Source organism: Pristis pectinata, chromosome 19 (assembly GCF_009764475.1).
Source record: "Pristis pectinata isolate sPriPec2 chromosome 19, sPriPec2.1.pri, whole genome shotgun sequence".
Lineage (NCBI taxonomy): Eukaryota > Metazoa > Chordata > Chondrichthyes > Rhinopristiformes > Pristidae > Pristis > Pristis pectinata.
Window position 1 is genome coordinate 26,987,062 of NC_067423.1, and position 23,483 is coordinate 27,010,544.

Below are 23,483 nucleotides of genomic sequence, written 5' to 3' on the forward strand. Positions count from 1 at the left end.
TTCTAGGCATCAAAGCTCCATGAAACACTTAAAAAAGTAATGAAAGGCTTGGGCCAGTCATCATTGATCTTCAATGCATTACTTTGAATTGTCATTATGAAGCACCACACATTCAACCACTATACGTTAAGGCTTAATTCAGTAACTATGATACTTATAAATACATGTTCTTGTTGAATGTGTAACCAGTAATATCAAAGTAATTTTCAAAGTGCACATTACTGCAGTGTAGATAATACAGAAGATTTTTTTCTCTAAGGAAGTTTTGGAACCTACTGTGCCAGAATGTTTTCACATTTTTTGCCACCATATAGGCCTCCGTCATTTTGCATTATTTAAATGTACAGACAGAAATGTTTCATGTTGCATTTGCTACTGCATTATGCTCCCCCCAAAAAATTCAGTGCATTTTATTTCAACATGTAAACCATGTACCCCAATGACTGAGTGATTTTATCCAGTGAGGATACATAATCCATACACACAAGGTCATTTAGCTGACAGTAGCTGATCAACAAAAAACACCATCTACAATCAGCAGCCAGCCATGGGAATTCATGCATGCATTAACAGGTCCCAGCCCAAATGTAACCACCTATCACTAATGCAAAGAATCCATCCAGAGCCTATCACAACCAACAGAGAGCCAACCAAACCCCAGCAGATGCCAGCTAAGAGACAATTGCCTGATCCTGACCACTTACAACCAGCAACTTGCCGCCTAAACACAGGCAATCACCAAAATTCAGCTTGTAGCCAAAAGCGTGAAGATAGAAATTAATACTTGAGTCACCAGTGCTAAACAGGCATATTAACATGCATCATTGTTGATCTACTCTCCAGATAGTTTGTTCCATTATCATTGAACTGATAAATTATGGTCCCCTTTGCCTCCAGTTGCCACCCACCACTTGTCCCCTTGTTGGGAGGTCAGTGCGGTTGGAACTTGGTGCTGATTATTGTAAGAATCAGGACAGAGGATTGGGTGCATGGACCTAGAGGTATCAGAATCACGAGTGGTGATGGGAAGGGGCACAGGGAACAAAAGAACACTCAGAATCTTGCAAAGCCAGAGGCAGCATCACTGGTACAGTCAATTAATTCAGTTGCTCCAATAAATCTCTGAGTTGATCTGGAAGTGATACATTGTTCTAATGACAGTATGAAAATGTGCAAGAGCAAAAGAAACAAAGAGAATATCTAACCAATGTGTTCAAAATTATGAACTCAAAAATAGGACAAGTCTTCATATGTTAAAAGCCAAAAACTATTATTTTCTGGTCAGTCAATTGGTTAAGGTTAATAATGAAAGAAGAGGTGAAGATTTGGAAAATGTTTTGGAATCATGGAATATTCTGTCAGAATAGCAGGTCACAATGGGAAAGTATATTAATATTCAAAAAATTGGCAAAAGAATATGTTTAATTGGATAGCAGTTCTGAGTGGTAGACTGGGCTCTTCTTATGCTCAATAGTTATGATTCAACCTCAACCCCCATTAAAATCAAGCAGCCTCGTGTACTAGTGCTGCCATTTTGTCTCACAGCAGATGCTGCCCATTAATTACAAAAGTGACCAAATATAGTATTGTGCAAAAACTTCAGGTTACATCATAAGCCTTTGACCTCACCCTATGGATTACCTCCAGAACCACAGATAGGATGCTGTAATGCTGAAGGCAACATGTGTGCACCCTGCTGAACAATATCAGTATAATGCCTTATCATAGTGTAACTGATATCTCAAAGCCCGCCTAAACTTTTTCCAATGGATTTTGTGCCCGGTATTCAAAAATCAAAGTAGTTTTGTACTTCAATGCTGATTGTGAAATAAGGGCATCGTTTTAAGAAAGAAAAAATAATTGGTTAAGTTATTGATAAGGAAATCCTAATGCAGTTAGTAGTTTTTTTTAGCCAATAAAGAACACAAACGTACTTTTCAAACAACTCCCATTAACGAATCATGAAATGTAATTTATATTATGGCTTTTGACCTACCACAAACAAGAATTTGAAGTGTCTTTAACTGCGGAAGAAGATCTAGTTTTCTACTTGCCATCGACAATGACATTTCTTCTGTAAAGCAATGTTTTGATAGGGTTCCCCATCTCATCTCAAGTTGAAACAAATAACAATAGGTTCAGTCTGCATTCTCTCTTCCTCACCCAAACAAGTGTCAATTCCCTACTGAGTGCAATAGAAATGACTGACAGTTGAGTAAGAATGGCTCAGTTATGAAGTGTCATTTTGTAAACTTTGGTTGTTCTTTATATGGACCAAGGAAGCAACAATAAAAAATATTTAAGCTTCAATTACTTTCTTACCATCCACACAGGCTGGTTTTGCTCTTGTTGTGCCGGCAATCTGCCCCTTTTTACATGCACACCTAGCAGTTTGTCTGGCTATAGTCCTTCGCGGTTGACTGCTATCTTTGTCCAGGGTGACTATCTCACAAGTACCTGCAGCAAGTTGACCTGAGAAAAAAATACAAGCACCCGGTATTAATGTGTGAGCGGCGACAAAGCAACAAGCAACAAAATTACATCCTGTGCATAGACAAAACAAAGCAGTTTGCTTGAAATATAGTTAAACAATCACCTGCACACAGATAAATCACAGAAACATAAAAATTAGGAGCAGGAGTGGCCTTTTGGCCCCTGAGACCTGCTCTACCGTGTAATATGATTATGGCTAATCAACCACCTCAATACTATAGTCCCGCTCTCTCTCCCTATTCCTCATGATGCCTTTTGTGTCAAGAAAATTATCTCTGTCAAAAACAGATACAAGGTATCTGCAACCCTCATTGGTAGCAAATTCCACCATCCTCTGAGTGAAGAAATTTCAGGTCAAAGAGTCATGTGGCACAGAACAGATCCTTCGAGCCCTTGTGTCCTTGCAGGCCATCAAGTACCTTTCTACACTAATCGTATTTTACAGCACTCAGCCCATTGTCTTCTATGCCATATATTTCAAGTGCTTATCTACGTACTTCTAGAATGTTAAGAGAGTTTCTCCCATCACTTTGTCAGGTAGTATGTTCTAGGTTTCAACCACCCTCTAGGCAAAAAATTCTTCCTAAAATCCCCTCTAAACATCCTATCCCTTACCTTAAACCTATTGCCCTCTGGTCAAAGCCACCTCCACAAAGGGGAAACATTTCTTGAAGGATACCCTATCTATGTCCCTCATAATTTTGTTTACCTCCATCAGGTCACCCTTCAGCCTCTTGGACTAGACTCCTATCTGATGCCTTTTCAAAGGCCTTATTGAAGTCCATGTAGACTATACCAACTGCACTGCTTTCATCAATACATTGAATTTTTTGCAGAGGTAACACAAACAAATTGATCAGATAGGATCTCCCTCGACCAAAACCAAGCTCTCTTTGATCAATCTTTGCCACTGATATTAATCTCACAGCCGTTTAATTAACTCCTTTAATTACCTTGTTTTTCCCTGCTGCCCTTCTTGAATAAAAGGTACCACATCTGCTGACCTTCAGTCATCTGGCACTGTGACTATGGCCAGAGGAGATTTGAAAATTTCTGTCAAAGCCCCAAGAATCTCCTCCAATGCCTCCCAGGGCAGCCTGGTTGATTTCTCATCTCAGTCCCAAATCTCCTGCCATTTAGTTTGGGACTGTGACCCCCTGTCCTACACACCCTAGCCAGGGGAAACATTTCCTCACATCCAGTGTGTTTAATTCTGTTGTGGCCAGTTCACAACACAGCAAAGCGCAGCAATGGGGAAAGTAAGGATTTGTACCAAGTTCTGGCATCCAGATTCCAGGCACAGCAATGGGAAGGACATGGGGTTTGTACCAGCTTCATGGCACAGCAGCATTGTCAATAATGTATCTCACTCTCTATGTTCTAAAATGACCCCTTTTGCACTAAGTCCATTGGCACTCTCATTCCTGGGAGTGCATCCTGTACACTAAGCAAGGTACCAGTGTAGTTTCAGGTTGACTGATCTTCCCCTTCTTTTTGCAAATAGTGCAGTTACGTTTGCAACCTTCTGCAAATAGAGCAGTTACATTTGCAATCTGCATGAACTATTCCATAATCTCCTTATTTCTGGAAAAAGATAACCAATACTTCCTTCATTTCCATGGCTACCTCCCTTGGTACTTTGGGATGCCAATTATCAAGCCCTATAGAGTTATCAGCTTCCAATGCCATGAATTTGTCCAGCACTATTTCCTATTAATACAAATTTCCTTCAGTTCCTTTCCCCTATCAGGATTTCCGTTCCCTAATATTTCTGGAAAGTTACCTGTGTGGTTTTCTGTGAAAACAGCACCAAAGTACGCATTCAATTTCTCTATCATTTTTCTGTTCCTTATGATGAATTCTCATGTTTCTGATTGTAGGAGACCTACACTTTACCAATATATTTTCTTCATACTTGTTTGTAGAAGCTTTTAAGTCCACTTTTATGTTCCCTGCAGGTTTACCCTTTTGCTCTACTTTTGTTCTCCTAATCCTTTTTCTTGTCCTTCCCTACTGAAATCTAAACTGCTCCTGATCCTCAGATTTGCTCCTCTGCCTGGCAATTCTATATGACTTCTTTTTGGATCTCGTACTATCCTCAACCCCTTTTGTTAGTCATGGTTAGGTTGCTTTTGCTTTTCTATTTTCACATCAGATAGGAAAGTGCAAGTCTTTTAGATTCTGCATTCTTCCCTTAAATTTTAGCCATTGGCTAGCCACTGTCATGCCCTTTAATGAGATTCCCCAATCTGACCTATGTCAGACTCTTAATTATTGACTAAAGCTCTGCCTGCTGTTACAAGACTATTGAATGAACCTCTTATACAATGAAGATGAACTCTTGATCTCTCAGTCAACCCCATCATGGCCCTAGTGCCTTTATTTGTCTATCTGCACTGCACTTTCTCTATAAATGTAGCACTATATACTGCATTCTGTTATCGTTTTCCTTCTGTATGACCTTGATGTACTTATGTATGGAATGATCTGTCTGGATGGCATGCAAACAAAAGCTTACACTGCAGCTTGATACATGTGACAAATAATAAACTAATTACCAATCTATTATGACCAATTCACTCCTCATACCTTCATTGCTTAGATTTAAAATGCTGGTTTTGCTTTGAACTATTTCAATAACCATTGTGTGAGGTGTGGCCTGGATTCCCGTTGACATCAGTTTTACCCAAGTTCGTTGATGTCTTACTTGGTCAAATGCTGCTTTGACATCAAGGAAATCACTCTCACCTCATCTCTAAAATTCAGTCCTTAGGTTCATGTTTGCACCAAAACTGCAGTGAAGTCTGCACCCATGTGGTGTTGGTAAAACCCAAACTGGCTTTCAGTGAGCATGTTATTAGAAAGTCACTTTGCTAATGATTGGGCAATAATTAGTTAGATAACATTAGTCCTGCTTTCTGTGGATGGGACATATATTAAAACTCCAGTAATCCCACATGTTTGGAACACCACTGATACAGGACAGGTAGATTTTTTGGAATATTGGATGTTATTTCTATTAATAGCCCTGACACACTTGTAATTATTTTTTTAAGGATGTTAGCCGGTATTATGAAAAAAAACTTTCCAGTGAATAAGGTAAGCTTAAAGGGAGCATAGGACACAGGGCCTGATGTATGGGAAGTGAGTGTGAAACCAGTGAGCTAGTGATGGAAGGGAGAGTAGGAAGTGGAGAACTGGCAAGTTTAAAAAGAGCACAATAAACATCACATGGTGAGCTAACTGCTGAACCGTTGGGATTTATGAACAGTCAGACATTGGATTATCAAAGTTTAATGTCCTTGGACAATTTTCTATATTGTCAGTTAGATGCAGCAGCATAACAATGTGTGGCCTAATATTTCATATGCTGGAATGAACTCCTTGCTCTTGTATTCCATGTCTCAGCCGATAAGGGCAAATATCCCATGTCTTCTTAAGCATTTCGCTGACCTGCCCTACAACCTTCAGGAACCTGCGGTCATATGCTTGTAGGTTCCTCTGTTTCTCTATAGCTCTCAGTTTCCTCTCAGTATATGGGGTAACCCTTTATCTTGTTGCTCTCCACAAATGGAAAATGTTCTGCATTATCCTTACGTTGAATTCCATGTCATCTTTTGTCTATCTAACCAGTGCATTGATATTTTCCTGAAATATGCAGCTTTTTTTCTTGTCGTGAGTTCCACAGCTGGTTTTAGTATTGTTTGATTAGGGGCACGGCAAGATCAAGTCCGAGTGCCCAGGTAGCAACTACCTCTCCCACTCACCAATGTGGCAGCCCTGCACCCATCCTCCATTGCACAAGGCAGACAGTACCAAAGTGTCCCAGGTAGTACTGCTGGCCACCAGTCCCTTACAAGTGAAATGCCCTCCCACATATCAGCAGTGGTCAGGGCAGGAGGGAGGAGCACAAATCCAACTGAGCAGGCAAGAGTATTGAGGCCCCAATAAAAATTAATTTAAAATGTTTTGAACTTATTTTTAAGTTGTAATGTATGCAAGACTTGATTGATATACTTAGGTTCAATATTTTCAATGTTTGCAAATAGCCATGTTTTGTATTTCTTTTTTGGAAGCCAGTAAAAACATTTAGTCCAAATAGCAATCAGGTTTTGTCACACTTACAGTCCTCAAAATTAAAGGCGAAGGTTTTGAAGCCAGCAGCCAAGCAATGTTGCACAACAATGAACCCACAAAGCTTCCCACAAAGATCTAGTAAACTGTGATATGAATTTTGCCTCTTTCAAGGTTAGTTGCTGTTAGTATTCTTCCTTTTCTTGTGGTTCACGAGTGATCCAGTCATCCAGCAGAATGAGTAACTGACAACCACAATAAAAATTCTCACAGACAACAAAGAGATGAAATGGAGATTGAAATAAATCTTTTTTTCATATTCCACACTTTAAAGTAGAGACAGAAATATCACAAAGTTGGTCTGCAATATTTCAGTTCATACCACAAACACACTTTATGATATTTCAGTTTCTAGCTTAGATCCATTTTCAACTATTTAGAAGATATAGAAATTTGAAATATTAATGCATGGGAACAATAATCCACACAAGATGATCAGGGCCAGCCTGAGAGGCTATTATGCAATAATTACAGCTTAATAAGCTGTTAAACCATAAAACAAAGTGCTAGATTTTCAAGGAATTTGTTTTCAAAATAAATAAGAATGGTTTGTGAATTCCTGATGTTTGCATTGGTCATTAATTTTTGCAAAATGGCTGGAGAAGGTTGTAACAGTGCAGCTAGTAGAGGAGCAAATAATCAATGACAGTTTTAATGATGCTTTGGAGTACTCCAGAAGTTGCTGCTGATTTCCTTTGTTGCAAAGATAAGAGCCCACAGCATCATTATTATTCTCGCTCCAAATTGTGGGCTTGTATTAATTGATTAAAACTTTTAGAATCACTTTAACATTTCATAAAACCCAGAACATTTACACTAACCCATTAATTAAGTGATTAATTCAAGTGTATGAAATGCAACTATGTACAAGGTACACTGAAAATTTAACTTGCCCATTATAATTTGTTTAGAGAGTGAGTTCAACACCAGGAAGGGAAAAATACTCATTTTCACTTAAACAAAAAAGCATTAGCCTCTAATTACAAAGTCTGCAGGATGCCACTTGGAATGTGCCACCAAAGTTGTAGCATCTTAAAAGAAGAAAAGGCTTGTATAATTTTAAATTCAATACATCACATAACTATATGAAACTGCTGGAGCTACTGCACAGCTCTCTGCAGTAACAATATGAAAATTACCATGATTACTTATGCAGAGCTTATCAACATCCAAGTGCAGTCAGAATGTTATGACTGAATATTTTATGAATTTAGCAATTTGAGATATCAAGATGTGTATTCAATTAACGCCTTATCACCTTTCTTAGGAACATCCAAAAGTGCTTCAAGTACAACATAACCTTCTGAAATGCAATCATTGCTGCATCACCAAGCAGAAGAATCATTTTAAATGATCATTTTGAATTTCTTGTTTTGTGCGAAAGAAAGGTAGCAAAAGCAGGTTTCATGAAGGAGAAACAAAATTTTAACAGGATTATGGCAAGAGGCGCTAATTTAGTTCTATTTGATCGACCCACAACTAGCTGCATAGGACAAATTCCCAATCTGTTTTATTCTCTAAATCTATCAAGTATTGGCCTGTACGGTTGTAAATGAACGATCGAAACTGACATGGTCATCATATTGTCTGTGATGTTGTCTGAGCTAAAGAACAGCCTCCATGAGACTGCAACACACCCCTTGTATAATATTGAAGTGTCAGTCTCGATTACAAACACATGAAATGGCATGAAATTGGAATGGACTCAAAACCTTCTGGCTGCAAAGTGAATGTGCTATCAACTGAACCTACAAAAAGGAAAAGGCTTGAGATGCAGTAATATCTGCCTCAGGGCTGGCTCAAAGTGCTTCATCAGAACTTTGAAACAAATGCCTTGAGCTTGGTTGGATGGTGATAGGAAATGCCTTTCCTGTCAGATCCTTCACAAACAGTCACAGTGTCATTGCCATGACATGCTGCCCTAGCAACTGTCATGCTGGGAATGAGACCATCAACATCTACTCCTGAAATGTGCATTTGGTTAGACAATCTAGAAAGCTCTTTGTCGAGATTCATCTCAAACAGCTGTGCAACACAAAACTTGACGCTCTACAAGCCTCTTCCAGAGACAAATATCAACTGCTGCTGGTAGACCTGGTAGTGGGTGAACATTCTGGGAATAGTAACCACAACTCGTTATGTTTTAAGATAGTTATTAAAAAGGACATAATTAGATCTTGGGGGAAGGTACTAAATTGGGGGAGGGCAAATTACGACAGGATAAGACAGGAGCTAAGGGACATTGACTGGGAGTAGCTGCTGTTGGACAAGTCCATGCCTGACATGTGGGAGTTGTTTAAAGTCCAGGATAAAGTAGAGTTCAGGATCGGCATGTTCCGGCTACGGGCAAGGACAAGGATGGCAAGGTAAGGGAACCTTGGATGACCCAAGAGGACCTAAATTTAGTCAGGAAGAGAAAGGAAGCATACATAAGGTTGAGGAAGCTGAAATCAAACTGGGCCCTTGTAGAATATAAAGATAGCAGGAAAATGCTCAAGCAGGTGATTAGGAAGGCCAAAAGGGGCCATAAGATGCCCTTGGCGAACAGGATCAGGGAGAATCCCAAGGCATTTTATACTTAAATTCAGAAAAAGAGGATAACTAAGGAGAGGGCAGGTCCACTCAAAGGTAATGGAGGGAATTTGTGCTTAGAGCAAGTGGCTGAGGTACTAAATGAGTACTTTGCATCGGTATTTACTGACAAGGAATTGGAGGATAGTGAAAACAGAGTGGGGCATGCTAATGTGCTGGGACATTTTGAGATTAAGGAGGAGGTAAGTGCTGGGTCTTCTGAAAAGCATTAAGGTGGATAAGTTCCAGGACCTGTTGGCATATATCCCAGAATATTGAAGAAGCAAGTGAGGAGATTGCTGGGACTTTGACAAAGATCTTTGTGTCCTCACTAGCAACAGGCAAGGTCCTGGAGGACTGGAGTAGCAAATGTTGTCACTTTGTTCAAGAAAGGATATAGGCATAGTCCAGGTAATAATAGGCCAGTGACCCTCATGTCAGTTGTAGGGAAGCTATTGGAGAGGATACTGACGGATAGGATTTATGCGCATTTGGAAAGGCTTGGTCTGCTTAGGGACAGTCAGCATGGCTTTGTGCGGTGCAGGTCATGCTTTACAAATTTGATTGAGTTTTTTGAGGAGGTGACAAAGGTGCTTGATGTGGGTAAGGCAGTGGATGTTGTCTACATGGACTTCAGTAAGGCACTTGATATGGTCCCTCATGGCAGGTTGATTCAGAAGATAGAGATGCATGGGATCCAGGGTGAATTGCAAGTTTGGATTTGGAACTAGCTTGCCCATAGAAGACAGAGAGTAGGGGTGGAAGACTGCTAATCTGGCTGGAGGTCCGTGACCAGTGGTGTTCCACAATGATCATTGCTGGGACCTCTGTTGTTTGTGATACATATCAATGATCTGGATGAAAATGTAGCTGGGTGGATCAGCAAGTTTGCGGATAACACCAAGATTGGTGGAGTTGTGGACAGTGTAACGGACTATCAAAAAATACAGCGGGATCTAAATCAGTTACAGACATGGGCAGAGAAGTGGCAGATAGAGTCTATTCCAAGCAAGTGTGAGGTGTTGCACTTTGGGAGGCCAAATGAAAGAGGAAAGCATACAGTTAATGGTAGGCCCCTCAACAGCATTGAGATACGGAGGAATCTTTGGGTCCAGGTCCATAGTTCACTGAAAGTGGCTACGTAAGTGGATAAGGTGGTAAAGAAGGCATATGGCATGCTTGCCTTCATTAGAAGGGGTGTTGAGTATAAGAGTAAGGAAATTATGCTGCAGCTATATAAAACTTTAGTCAAACCATGCTTGGAGTATTGCATGAGGTTCTGGTTGGCCCATTATAGGAAGGATGTGGTGACTGTGGAAAGGGTGCAGAAGAAGTTTACCAGGGTGCTGCCCGGATGAGAAGGCATTTGCTATGAGAAGTTGGACAAACTTGGGTTGTTTTCTGTGGACCAGTAGAGGTGACAGGTGGTAAGTTTAAAGACGAAGTGAGGGGCAAGTTTTTTTACGCAGAGAGTGGTAGGTGCCTGGAATGGGTTACCAGGGGTAATAGTGGAAGCAGGCAGTTTGGTGGAGTTCAAGAGGCTTTTAGATAGACACATGAATATGAAGGGGATGGAGGGATATGGATGTTACACAGAAAGAGGACATTTAGTATAAATCGGCATCAAGATCGGCACAACATCATGGGCCAAATGGCCTGTCCAGTGCTACACTGTTCTATGTTCCAGACCACTAACTCGGTGAACGACATCCTCTGGTCTGCCCACAACTCACTGGTCTTCAAGTATGAGAAGCTGTCCACAGCTGCAGACTGGCAGGCTATAAAGTCCAGAGCTCTGTGCTGAGGGATGTGCTGAAGTTTGATGCAACCTTTATAAAGGCTCAGGTTAAGGCCCTCTTGCCATTGCACACTGAGGAGCCGAAACCTGTGTAAAATTCCCTCGGAACCATTTGATCAAGGAATGTACATAAAGGAAAACTGACATCATGACATGAATGAAATAACATGGCTTGTACTGAAAATAGTGAAAATGTTCAGTCTCATATACTTTCGTAAGTTTCATGAATAAAGTAATAGTTCTCAAAATTAAAAAGTTCTTCAAAACAATGATGTTCTTACTTGGAGCACTGTGCAGAGTTTTGGTCACCCTCTTACAGGAAGGATGTCATTAAACTAGAAAAAGTGCAGAAAAGATTTACCAGGATGTTGCCTGGACCTGGACAAGAGGGCATAGATTTAAGATCATAGGCGAGAGATTTAGAAGGGACATCAGGGGCAGCTTCTTCATGCAAAGGGTAGTGCATATTTGGAAATGAGCTGCCAAAAATCTTGGTTGAGGTGGGCACATTAGCAACATTTAAAAGCCATCTAGGTAAGTACATGGATAGGAGATGTTTAGGGGGTTATGCGTCAAATGAAAGCAGATGGGACAAGCTCGCTGGGCAACACTGTCGGCATGGACAAGTTGGGCTGAAGGGCCTACTTCTGTGCTGCATGACTCTATGACTCTATAAATAAGATAGCTGGTTACGTTGCAAGTATAGCAGACCTTTGGTGCATATCAAAGTCCTCCATAAAGCAATGAAATGAGTAACAAGTTAATCTCCTTCAAGAGATGTTGAATTTATTCAGGGAGAATTTTGACTGAAACTCAAAATGTCTCTCACATTAATATGCTGGTTGTGTTTAAAATACACTTGAATGAGCATATGGAATTTAAATATTTTGTCTCATTTAAAAATTGAAGCTGAGATAATAAAATATTCCCTCAGTAGTAGATTAAGGTATTAGCATTGACAAAAAACTCAGGCTCTGGCTTGAGTCTAAATCGGCAACCTTTCAATCCTGAAACAACACTGCTAACATCTAAACCAAATGCTTAAAACACTTTTTTTTTCCTTTCTGAAATCAAAACAGTACAAAGAGATGATTTTTTTCCCATTTTGCTCCAAACATTTCTGAGCCACAGATGTAATCTCAAAGCTCTACTACATTACCATGTCAATGTATCTCAGTAACTTGCTGCTCCAGTGTGACTGTTCCATTTATTGCAGCTTTTTGGCCTTTTGGCCTTTGAGCCAACTGAGCTCCAATTAGTGAAGCCTTTGAGGTCAGTTGATGCTCTGGGCTCACAGCCACTGGGGTCCAAGCTGTTGACTACCCAATGTCAATTCATTTAAAAGTTTAAACAGCCATTCCAGACAAACACCTACTTCATGTCTCAAGGCAGAATTCAAACCTGGATCTCAGCGGAGAAAAAAGAACTTTTCAGTCCATTATACTGTTCTCACATCTCACATTCACACGTACACACCAGATTTATTTTATTGAAACACAACATACCATAAAATGCTGAACTGCTGTAATAATAGGACATTGGGTAACCAGAATACCAAGGAAGAAGAACATTTATTTTGCAACTTTTGTATTCACAGGTTATTGCACATCACTTCCAAGGTAATTAAGAAATTTTCACATACAAGGTCAATGCTGTAATGTTGGCAAACACAACAGAAAAATTATGAATGTGAAGCCTCTCAAATAGCAATGAAATAAATATCCTGATGTTTTATTATTAACTACTGCTGATGCAACTTCTCAGAGTGAATGGGAGTGGAGAAGAAGGTCAACAGGATGTGAGTTGCCACTGACCCCTTTTAAAATAATCAGAATTTTCTTAATCTGTAATTGTGTAAATGGTGGTGTTTTTAATTTCTGGTAGATACAAGTCAAATCCAAGAACATATTACTTAAGGAGTGGTTACAAGCATTGGCAAATTCAACATGGGCTTATGATAGCCATGTCATACTTGACAAGTCTCTTCGAGTTATTTGAGGTTGAAGTTAACAGAATAGGAAAGAGTGAACCAATGGATGTGTTGTATTTGGATTTTCAGAAGGGTTTCAATAAGCTGCCACACAAGAGGGAATTAAATAAGTGAGAGGACATGCAATTGGGTATAATATAGTGACATTAATTGTGAATTGGTTAACAAACACAGAACGGAGTGAAGTTATAAACAGATTATTTTCAGGTTGACAGTCGGTAACTGGAGTGTCACAGGGCTCAGAGTTGCAGCCCAAGCTGTTCATGATCTCTAGGCATAGGGGCATGGCAGATAGAATGCACTGGGGAAGAGTGAGAAGTCACCCACTTTAGTAGAAAGAATGGAAAATCAGAGTATTTTTTTTATTTGGCAAGAGACTAAAGTTATTGCTATTCAGAGGGACCTGTGTGTCCTGCTGCACAAGTCACTGAAAGTTAACATGCAGGAACAGCAAGCAATCAGAAAAACAAACAGTGTGTTGGATTTATTGCAAGAGCATTTGATCATAAGAGTAAAGCAACCTTACTCAAGTATATAGGGCCCAGGTGAGACTGCAACTGGAATAGTATGTATGGGCCTCATATCCCAGAGGAAGGATATGTGTGGTAGGATGAGTAGAATAAGTGCAATGAAGGTTCACTGGATTGATTCTTGGGGAGTTATCCCACAAGGAGTGATTAAACCGACTGGGCCTCAACGTAACTGCACTGTGTAATGAATTGACCTGCACGATCGGTTTGTAAGACAAGCTTTTCACTGTACCTCGGTACAAGTGACAATAATGAACCAATACCAATAATGTGAGATAATCACATTGAAATGTACAGTCTCATGCGGTTTAGAATATAGAACATGACAGCACAGTACATGCCCTTCAGTCACAATGTTGTGCCGACATGTTATCCTACTCTAAGATCCATCTAACCATTCCCTCCCACATAGCCCTCCATTTTTCTATCATTCATGTGCCTATCTAAGAGTCTCTTAAATGTCCCCAATGTATCTGCCTCCACCACCTCTGCAGGCAGTGTGTTCCACACACCCACCACTCTGTGTGAAAAATCTTACCTCTGACATCCCCCCAAACCTTCCTCCAATCACCTTAAAATTATGCCCCCTCATGTTAGCCATTTTCGCCCTGGGAAAAAGTCTCTGACTGTCCACTCGATCTATGCCCCTTATCATCTTGTACACCTCTACCAAGTCACCTCTCATCCTCCTTCTCTCCAAAGAGAAAAGCCCTAACTCACTCAACCTATCTTCATAAGATAAAGTAATGCAAGTATGTGGTTTTCTCCTTTCTGGGGTGTCTAGGGCCAGGGGTCACAGACTCAAAAATAAGGATTCAGCCATTTGGGACTGAGATGAGAAGGAATTCTTTCACCCAGAGAAGCGAATCTGTGTAATTCTTTATCTTACAGGGCTAAGGAGGCTCAGTCATTGGATATGTTCAAGGCAGAAATAGATTTTTGGCTATTAAGGGAATCAAGGGATCTCAGATTGGTACAGGAAGGTGGCATAGGGGCCAAAGGTCAGTCATGACCTTATTGCATTAAGGAGCAGGGCAAATGGCCTCCTCCCTACACACACCCATTTCTTTTTATGTTATCTTCTTAAGAACATAACTGCAATAATCTTTGATAACTAATTGTGAAGCAGTTAGTGATGTACATTATGAAACTAAATCCATCAGACACTGCTAACAGCCTGGGCACTGCAAACACAGCTTTGTGTCCTTGGATCTCAGCGAATTCAACGGCAGTCCTTCATCTTGACTTAATGTGAAAAATGTACATGTGTAGCTTGTGTTAGTACTAACTGAGGATGAGCCACTTGTTGTCCATTTGATAAGGAGTATCATATCAATATGGAGTCCTGAAAATAATCTTTTATTTTAATTGTAAAGTGTATATCTGCAGTGTTACTGCTGAACAATTTTACACAACATTAAGGTTAAAACTATAACTGAATTGCACTCCTGATTCTAAAAGCTCAGTTGTAAATACATTGATACTTTAAGAAGTAATAAAACAGTGAGGAACCACAGATAACCCTGTATCTAAATGGAACACACAGTTCCAAAGAAGTACTTCCAGCACTGCTTTGCGTTTCAACTATTTTAAGCAGTCATGTGCAGCCTTTACAAATAAGACATGAAAGAGAAAAAGAACAAAATAATAAAGTGTATTCCAGCCTGAAATGTGACATTATAAACTGTATCTTGGTATTCTCATGCATAGCTTTTCACTGACCTATTCCTCTTGAATTGTATAATTAACTTACAGAGATCAGCATCATGAAGTCAAGAATATTCTTACTCGAGGCCTAAAATTTAATGGCCTGGATATTGCCGTTGTAATGAAGATGGAATTTTCACCATTCTGCATTATTACAGTGAAACTGACAGCTACTTCAAGACTCTGCAGGGCTGCACAGATTTAAATGTTGAGATCCTCAAGCTGTTGTCAGTGACAGCTGAACCTCTACACTTGACCTATTTGTGCTTGTGTTTCTATGTTCAAATTACATTGGAGGGGCATTTTGAAAGAAACTGCGAGATTTCTGGTGGAAGGCCTGCCAATCAGGAAACTGAACCAGGCACTACAGGATGCAATTTACCTCAGTGCAACATCATGCCCGTAATGATGTCATCGGTGTGTGCAACACCTGCTTCTGCCCCCTTGACTGAAACTAGATCAATAATGTGCAACTCACGACTGATTGTAACTCCCGACAAAACAAAGAGCAATCATGAATTAAAAGGTTCTCACTGGGATACTTATGTGCTTAGTCTGCTTCTGCCTGCCTGTGCTTTTCATGCTCTGTACACACACTTCACGCACCACTACTGGCTCTCACGGTACTTACAGCACACTTGTATCCCTGCAGAGTGATGAACCTTGCAATGATTTGGGGTCAGGGCTCGATCTGCACAGATGATGGGGATGAATGGGGTGGTGGGGGGACAGCCTATTCACTGTCCTGTGAGAAAGTGGCACGGCAGCCAGTGCTGCTGCTGCATAGCTCCATCAAGCTGGTTTGATCCTGACCGAATGTTGTGCGTAGTTGTGACTGTGTGGCTAAACACAGCTCAAACACCATCCATAAATTCACCGATGACACCACTGTCGTTGGTAGAATCTCAGATGGCGATGAGGAGGTGTACAGGAATGAGATAGATCAGCTTGTTGAGTGGTGTCGCAACAACAACTTCGCACTCAACATCAGCAAGACCAAGGAACTGATTGTGGACTTCAGGAAGGGGAAGTCAGGAGGACACACATCAGTCCTCACTGAGGGGTAAGCAGTGAAAAGGGTGAGCAGCTTCAAGTTCCTGGTATCAACATCTCAGAGAGTCTATCCTGGGACCAACACATTGATGCAATCACAAAGAAGGCACGCCAGTGGCTCTACTTCATGAGGAATTTGAGGAGATTTGGTATGTCATCAAAGGCTCCTACAAATTTCTATAGATGTATGGTGAAAAGCATCCTGACTGGTTGCATCACAGCCTCCAATGCACAGGATCGCAAGAGGCTGCAGAGGGTTACAGACTCAGCCGGCTCCATCATGGATATTACCCTCCTCCCCATCGAGGATATCTTCAAGAGGCGGTGCCTCAAGAAGGCAGCATCTATCATTAAGAATCGTCACCATCCGGGACACACACTCTTCTCATTACTATCATCAAGGAGCCTGAAGACCCAAACTGAACTATTCAGGAACAGCTTCTTCCCCTCCTCCATCAGATTTCTGAATGATCCATGAACACTACCTCATTATTCCATTTTTTGCACTATTTAGTTTTGTAATTTATAGATTTCATGTCTTTGCACTGTACTGCTGCCGTAAAACAACAAACTTCACATCATGTCAGTGATAATAAATCTGATTCTGAAAAAAAGTTTGCATATGCTCCCTTTGACCGATTTCTCCCACATCCCAAAAATATGTTGTTTGGCAGGTTAATTGGCTCCTGTAAATTAAACCAAATATATGTGGTGGCAAGCCAATCAGAGTGCAATTGATGGGCATGTGGAAGAGAATAGAATATAAGGAAATGAGTGGGGGATTGATGAAAATGATCCAGGAGCTGCCATAGACTCAATGGGCCAAATAGCCTCCTTCTATGTCACAAGGAAATTTTCTCACATAAGTTCACATATTTATAGCAGCCTTTTCTACAGATGCTTTGGTTGTCATGGAAGCTACACCTTTAAGGCTTCCCGTGCTTCTAAATGGCAGTGACACGACAGCTGTCATTGAGAGCCATGCAGGTCATGTTTTAACACAGCAATCAGGGTGAAAAGAACACCAACTTTTATTTTAATTGAAAACTTTGATTTTTGTAGTCTCCCTCAGCTGGATGTTAGCCCTTAACCAGAGCCCTTTTAACTCACCAAATAAGGGCAAACTCTAATTTGTCGGCATCTACTGTTTTGTAGGGCCTGCTGTCGAAGTATTCAAAGATGATGCCATTTGAAATCATTTAAATGGCATGAACTTCGATAAAGTTAATCTTCATTGAACTAGCCATAACTTTGAATGATGTTCTAACTCATAACCTCTGGTTCTTAAAAAGTATTTTCATTTTTCTGCAAGGTCAAGGTTCTTTTCTCCATGATAAATATTCTACTGATTGTTCAAGCATTTTTTAAAATTTGTTTTTGATCCTACTGTGTATGACTCAATCATTATAATGCTTCCTGTAAAATTATCAAAAAGAAACCTGGTTGTTATTCTTGGTTTGCTGTCTTTGGATGTTTTTCAGTGAGATTGGCTGTACCACCCACTTGATAACATCACTAGACATCAGACATCCCTTGTAGTTGAAGTCAGAAAGAAATTTATGATCAAGAAGATGAAATGTATACCACAGTGATCATTACGTCTTTGCAGATAGGTTTTATTTAGGCCATGGTGACTTGACACTGACCTCAAAATCTATCATGCACTCATTTCGTAAAATCTCTCTGAAGTTCTCAGTGGAAAGAGAAGACAATTGGCATATTTTTAACACTGCATTAAGCAATTGGGTTGAGTTATTGATACAATACAAGTGACGGCACCATCTACTGCATTCAGAGTCCTTGGACTGCTTTTTTTAAATCTCCTTACAGAATGCGAGTAATTTTATCTTGATACCTAGAAGTGGTGGACTAGCTTGAGCACAAGAACAGCCTCCAGAGACTTAGTTGCTAAATTCAGGCTCTACTCTAGTGCAGCATCCCCAGAGTTGTACTGCCAGAACCCTCTTTCAGGTGAGTTATTAAGCGTAGGCTCCCATCAGCTCCCTCAAAAGGATATAAAAAACATTCCACTGGCACTCTCCTCAGGGTCCTGATCGACATTTATCAGCCAAATACAATTTGGATTTGTGCAGATCCTTCAATGTAGGTGTATTCACAGGAATACTGTTAGATATATTTTACCAATGAGAAGACATAACAGGGAGGAAGATATAACAGGGCAGATGATCTGGTGCTCCATCAAAGGTATAGATTTTTAAGGAGTGGACAAAGAAATGTTTGAAGAGAATTCCAGAGCTTAAATCTTACACAGCTGAAGGGAAAAAACAGGGAGATGGAAGTAGGGGAAAAATTAAAAAAACTGCAAATGCAAATCTAAAATAAAAACAAAAATTGCTGGAAATACTCAGCAGGCCAGGCTGCATCAATGGGAAGAGAAACAGAGTCAATGCTTCAGGTTAAAGACAACTCTATTTCTCTTCCCACAGATTTGGCCTGACCTAGTGAGTATTTCCAGCATATCCTGTTTTCATTTTATATAATGATGGAATTAGTGAATGTACAAGAGGCCAAAGTGAAAAGATTTAAGGACAGTTTGGCTGAAGGGGTTTACAGAAGCAGCAGGGACAAGGTCATGGGGGTTGACATTTATAATTCTAATGCTAATGGAAGCCAATAGTGGTTAACAAGTACCAGGATCCAAGCTGACCAGAACTGGAAGTGAGTTAGCATATGGGCTACAGAATTTCAGGTGATGCCAATCACTATCAAGATATTATTTGTTCATCTCCACATTGCCACTTGTGGGAGTTTGCTGCATGAAGATAGTTGTTGTCTTTCATGCATCAAGAAAATGACCATACTTCTAAAAGTATTTTGTTGGCTGTAAAACATGAGGGATAACTTGAATTTACATAAGTATCAATATAAATAATATTCACTAATTTTTCTTTCCAACTTCCTAACTCTCTCACATGACCTTGGTTCCAAGTCTTCTGATCATTGGTCTTAATTCTGAATCAAGTCCCATGTCAATAGTATCTACACTCTGACAAATGTCTCTTTGGTGACACACAAAATTTTCATTTTAGACACTAGTGAGAAATTTAACACATCAAAGAGGAGGACACCAATGGCATTGGAATTTCAGGAGTGTACAGTAATCCATGTGTTAAAGACCATTTTTGCCATCAGCATAAATACAGCAGCCCAAAGGATCATAATATGTTTGTGATAGTGTCCAGATTATAGAAGACAAGGAATAGAAATAATGGTAAAGCTTGAATTTATTCAACCAACAGCAATTTAATTCATTCATCAGAAAATTAATGTCACTTAATTAAACTAATTGGCATTTATTAATGACCTATTTGAGTTTGAAATACTTACATACATTTTGTTGCATGGTTTCAAAACAATTACTGGCCAATTGGGAAGAAGATTATACTTAAAAATGTTTGTCTCGATATAAAAATATTTGCTTATTTGAAGATAGTTGTAATAAATGTGAGTGGCTATAAATCAATTTATTAGTTTAACACTCTTGGACCATAAAATTCACTTTGGTTATAATTAAATGCAATAAATCTTTCTGTAATAATATAATGTTGTACTGTTCTTTGAAAAAATCATTTATAAAATAGATACAAATCCAGATTAATTATCCATGGTAGATTTATACTGATTTTGAATTATGGCATGTTGTTCTTTTTAAATATTATCTAGCAGATGTCACAAGATTTACTATATATAATCAAATAATTTGCATTCAATACCTTAATGTATAAACATATTTGTTTTCTCACTCTCTGCATTATTCACTTGTTAATTAATAGAGGAACCTTTGTCCGAATCATAGAACAGTACTACAGGAAAGGAGATCATTTGATGAACTGAGTCTGCCCTGACTCTTCTGAAGAACAGACAGATTGAGCCCATTCCCAACACTGAGAATATGTATTAAGTACCCTATCAAGTAATGCATTCCTAATCCAGACTCTTCAAATCAAAAAGCGATTGCAAAAAAGTTTTTCCTCATGTAACCTCTAGTTCTTTTCCCACTTACCCTTACAGCTGTGCTCTCTTCAGATATATCCTTCAGCAACTAAAGACAGTTTCTCTTCAGGATGACACAGACAAGGTGACATTCACTAAATACTACCAGTCTTTCTTGTGCCACCTATTATAATTTTTTTCTCAGTCATCTTCCAGCATAGCTGTGACAATCTCCCTCCTTGGTAAATACCAGAGCAAACCACTACTTCTGTAACACGGCATGTCTTTGCCTCCACCAACAGAGTTCCATTTTTGTCCTTAATTGTTCCTCACCTAACAATCAATATGCCTATAGAAAGCCTTTGTGTTCAGTTTATATTAGAGACAATTAGTTTCACACAGTCCTACTGGTTTTTGTCCCTTCATATCCTTATCACTTCTTTTATATTCAGCCATTGTTTGATCAAGTTGACATCTGTCAAACATCTATTCTATCATGATCACTCATCCATAATCACTTCAATGCTCTTTCTGCCTCTTGTTTTAATTATTTACCAGTTCATAGATACTGATGCCACTGCCAATCTCACTATGTCTAAATGCCCGTGAGCTAAGGAGGCACTTAAGAGTCAATCACATGGGTGGATCTGAAGTCACATAAAGGGTAAAGATGGCAGATTTCCTTTCCTGAAGGACAGAAGTGAGCCAGATGAGTTTTTACAACAATCTGGTATATTCCTCATTACTACTACTGAGACTAACTTTTTTTTAAATTCCTTTATTAATTCCAACTTCAGCAGTCAAGGTAGGAATCAAACCTGCATCTCTTAATCAATGTTTGCTAGTGCAGTAACTTAGCCATTACATTACCACACCAGCGAATCCAGAATCCTGTATACATTTTCCACTTTATCTCCACAAATTCCTTTAACATCCAGGGAGCACAAGCATTGGCTGCCTTCTTCCTCCCCTCTTGTGGAAATGCAGCTAGAATATACCTAAGACAGAACACTCACTGCTCCATTTCATTTCTGCTGGCCAGGATTTGAATCTGCCCAAGCCAGAACCTTCTTCCATTTGCTTAAATCAGTCTTCTTCCAATTAAATTTTCTGTTTTAATTGGTCTGGCTCTACAAGTAACACATCACCATTCCAGAGATCTTCCCAGTTGATAGTCCCCTCGAGCCATTTCATTCACCAGGATTAAATCCACCAATCCCTCATCCTTCACTGAGAGAGAAACCTACTAATCAAGAAAACTCAGCTGAACACACGTCAGAAATTCCACCCTTTCTCAACTCTTAATGCAATCACTGCTCTTTTCAATATTGGAGGGTGAAACTCTCCCATTATTATGATTGCTCCCATCTCTTTCACTAATTTACTTAGTTAACTGGTTTTCCAACATTTCTCGCTATTAAAGATACCAAGTAGCATAACAGTTCCTTTATTTTTTCTCAACTTGAATCAGAGAGATGAATTTGGTCCTTCAAGGTCATATTTTCAGTTCCAATGTGATTGCCGGGATTTTCCCATGTAACAATCAGAAATTTCGGGAATTCCTCACAAATGCGAAGTTACAAACTCCCTGAGAGTTTATCACTGGTGACTTGCCAGTTGTGCAAGATTGGATTGCTCCTGGAGTCCTTTCTTAGTTCCCCAACACTTCCACTGAAAAATCTGCTTGTCGAGTCTGCCCCAGGTTTCAGTGAGAAGCAGCACCAGCAGGGAGAGAGGCGTATCAGGTAATTTCAGGTGAGTTCTGACGAAGGTCCTGGACATGAAACCGGAACTGCTTCTCTTTCCATAGGTGCTGTCTGACCTGCTGAGTGCTTCCAATATCTTCTGGTTTTATTTCAGGTCATTTGCATTATATAAATTTAAATGTATTTAATTGATTTTAAATGTACAATGACAATGCAACAGTTAAATTACCAGACTAGTAATCCAGAGACCTGTAACAGCAACTGTAGGATTTACATTCACTTAATAACGATCAGTAATCATTAATTATTATTGGTAATTATAACCATTAGTAATAATGGCCATGAAAGCTATGAGATTGTCATTAAAATCCATTTGGTTTACTGATGTCCTTCAGAGGAGGAAATTTGCCATCCTTACTAAATCTGGCCTATACGTGACTCCACATCACCCCATATGCTTAACTCTTAAATGCATTCTGAAGTGGACTAGCTGGTCACTCAATTGTACCATTAAACTTTTCTGGAGAAGGGCAATGAATCAGATCTTTAAAATAAATTTTAAAAATGTGTTTTCATTTAATTTTCCAAAATGTTTAAGAATTTTTAAAAAAAACTTTTAAGAGTATGTTTAATTTATAGTAAATCTGAATTTTTGTGAATTTCAGAGATGGTATTGGGAGTGAAGTCCAACCACCTGTCCAAACAGTTCTGTGGGATTTACAATCAGAAGATCTTGTCATTTACAGGAGCCTCACCAATCCAATTGGAATCCACTGCAGGGACCAAGTTGCCTACGGAAGATCCACTCTAGGCAGGTAAAGGAGTGTGATGATGGGTGGTCACCACTCCCAGGAAATTCTGGGACAATGTCTTTGGCATAATTTGTTTTCTTTGGAACTGTAGTTCCTCTGTTATTTTATTTCCTTTTCACTTTCTCAAATACCTGCACTGAGGAATATCAGCACCTAATCCTCCTTATTTAAAGCCAAATTTCAGTCATTGCAATTATATTATATTGGCATATGGCTATTTATGCAATTTACCAAACCAAATAGACTTTACATTCAATGCCTTCACACCTTGTAGACCTTTCACATATGTCCTATCACATGAAGTCTCCTTTGTTACTGGGATTCCCCTGCATTATGTGGGTGAATATTCCTGTATATGCCAATAAGACTCCAATAATTTCAATTAGGATCTTCAAACTGGTTAAGAAGAATATTCTTTACTTATTTCACTTTATTATTCCATAGAATTTTAAGTTTGTTTCCATATTTTAATGGTTAATGGCAGGACTCTTAGCAGTGTGGAGGAACAGAGGGATCTTGGGTCCACATCCATAGATCCCTCAAGGTTGCCACGCAAGTCAATAGGATTGTTAAGAAGGCGTACAGAGTGTTGGCCTTCATAAATCGGGGTATTGAGTTCAAGAGCCGCGAGGTGATGTTGCAGCTCTATAGAACTCTGGTCAGACTACACTTGGAGTATTGTGTTCAGTTCTGGTCGCCTCATTATAGAAAGGATGTGGAAGCTTTAGAGAGGGC

The 23,483-nt window shown here is 39.5% G+C and overlaps 1 protein-coding gene across 4 annotated transcripts in view; it reads right to left on the reverse strand.

Moving 5' to 3' along the window:
• tafa5a (TAFA chemokine like family member 5a) overlaps positions 1-23,483 on the reverse strand; it is a 525,393-nt gene that overhangs the window by 243,345 nt on the left and 258,565 nt on the right. For all 4 annotated transcript variants that reach the window (XM_052034225.1, XM_052034224.1, XM_052034223.1 and 1 more), the window contains one exon: positions 2,323-2,472. In XM_052034225.1, the coding sequence (XP_051890185.1) occupies positions 2,323-2,472 (150 nt within the window). The remainder of the gene's footprint in view (positions 1-2,322; positions 2,473-23,483) is intronic.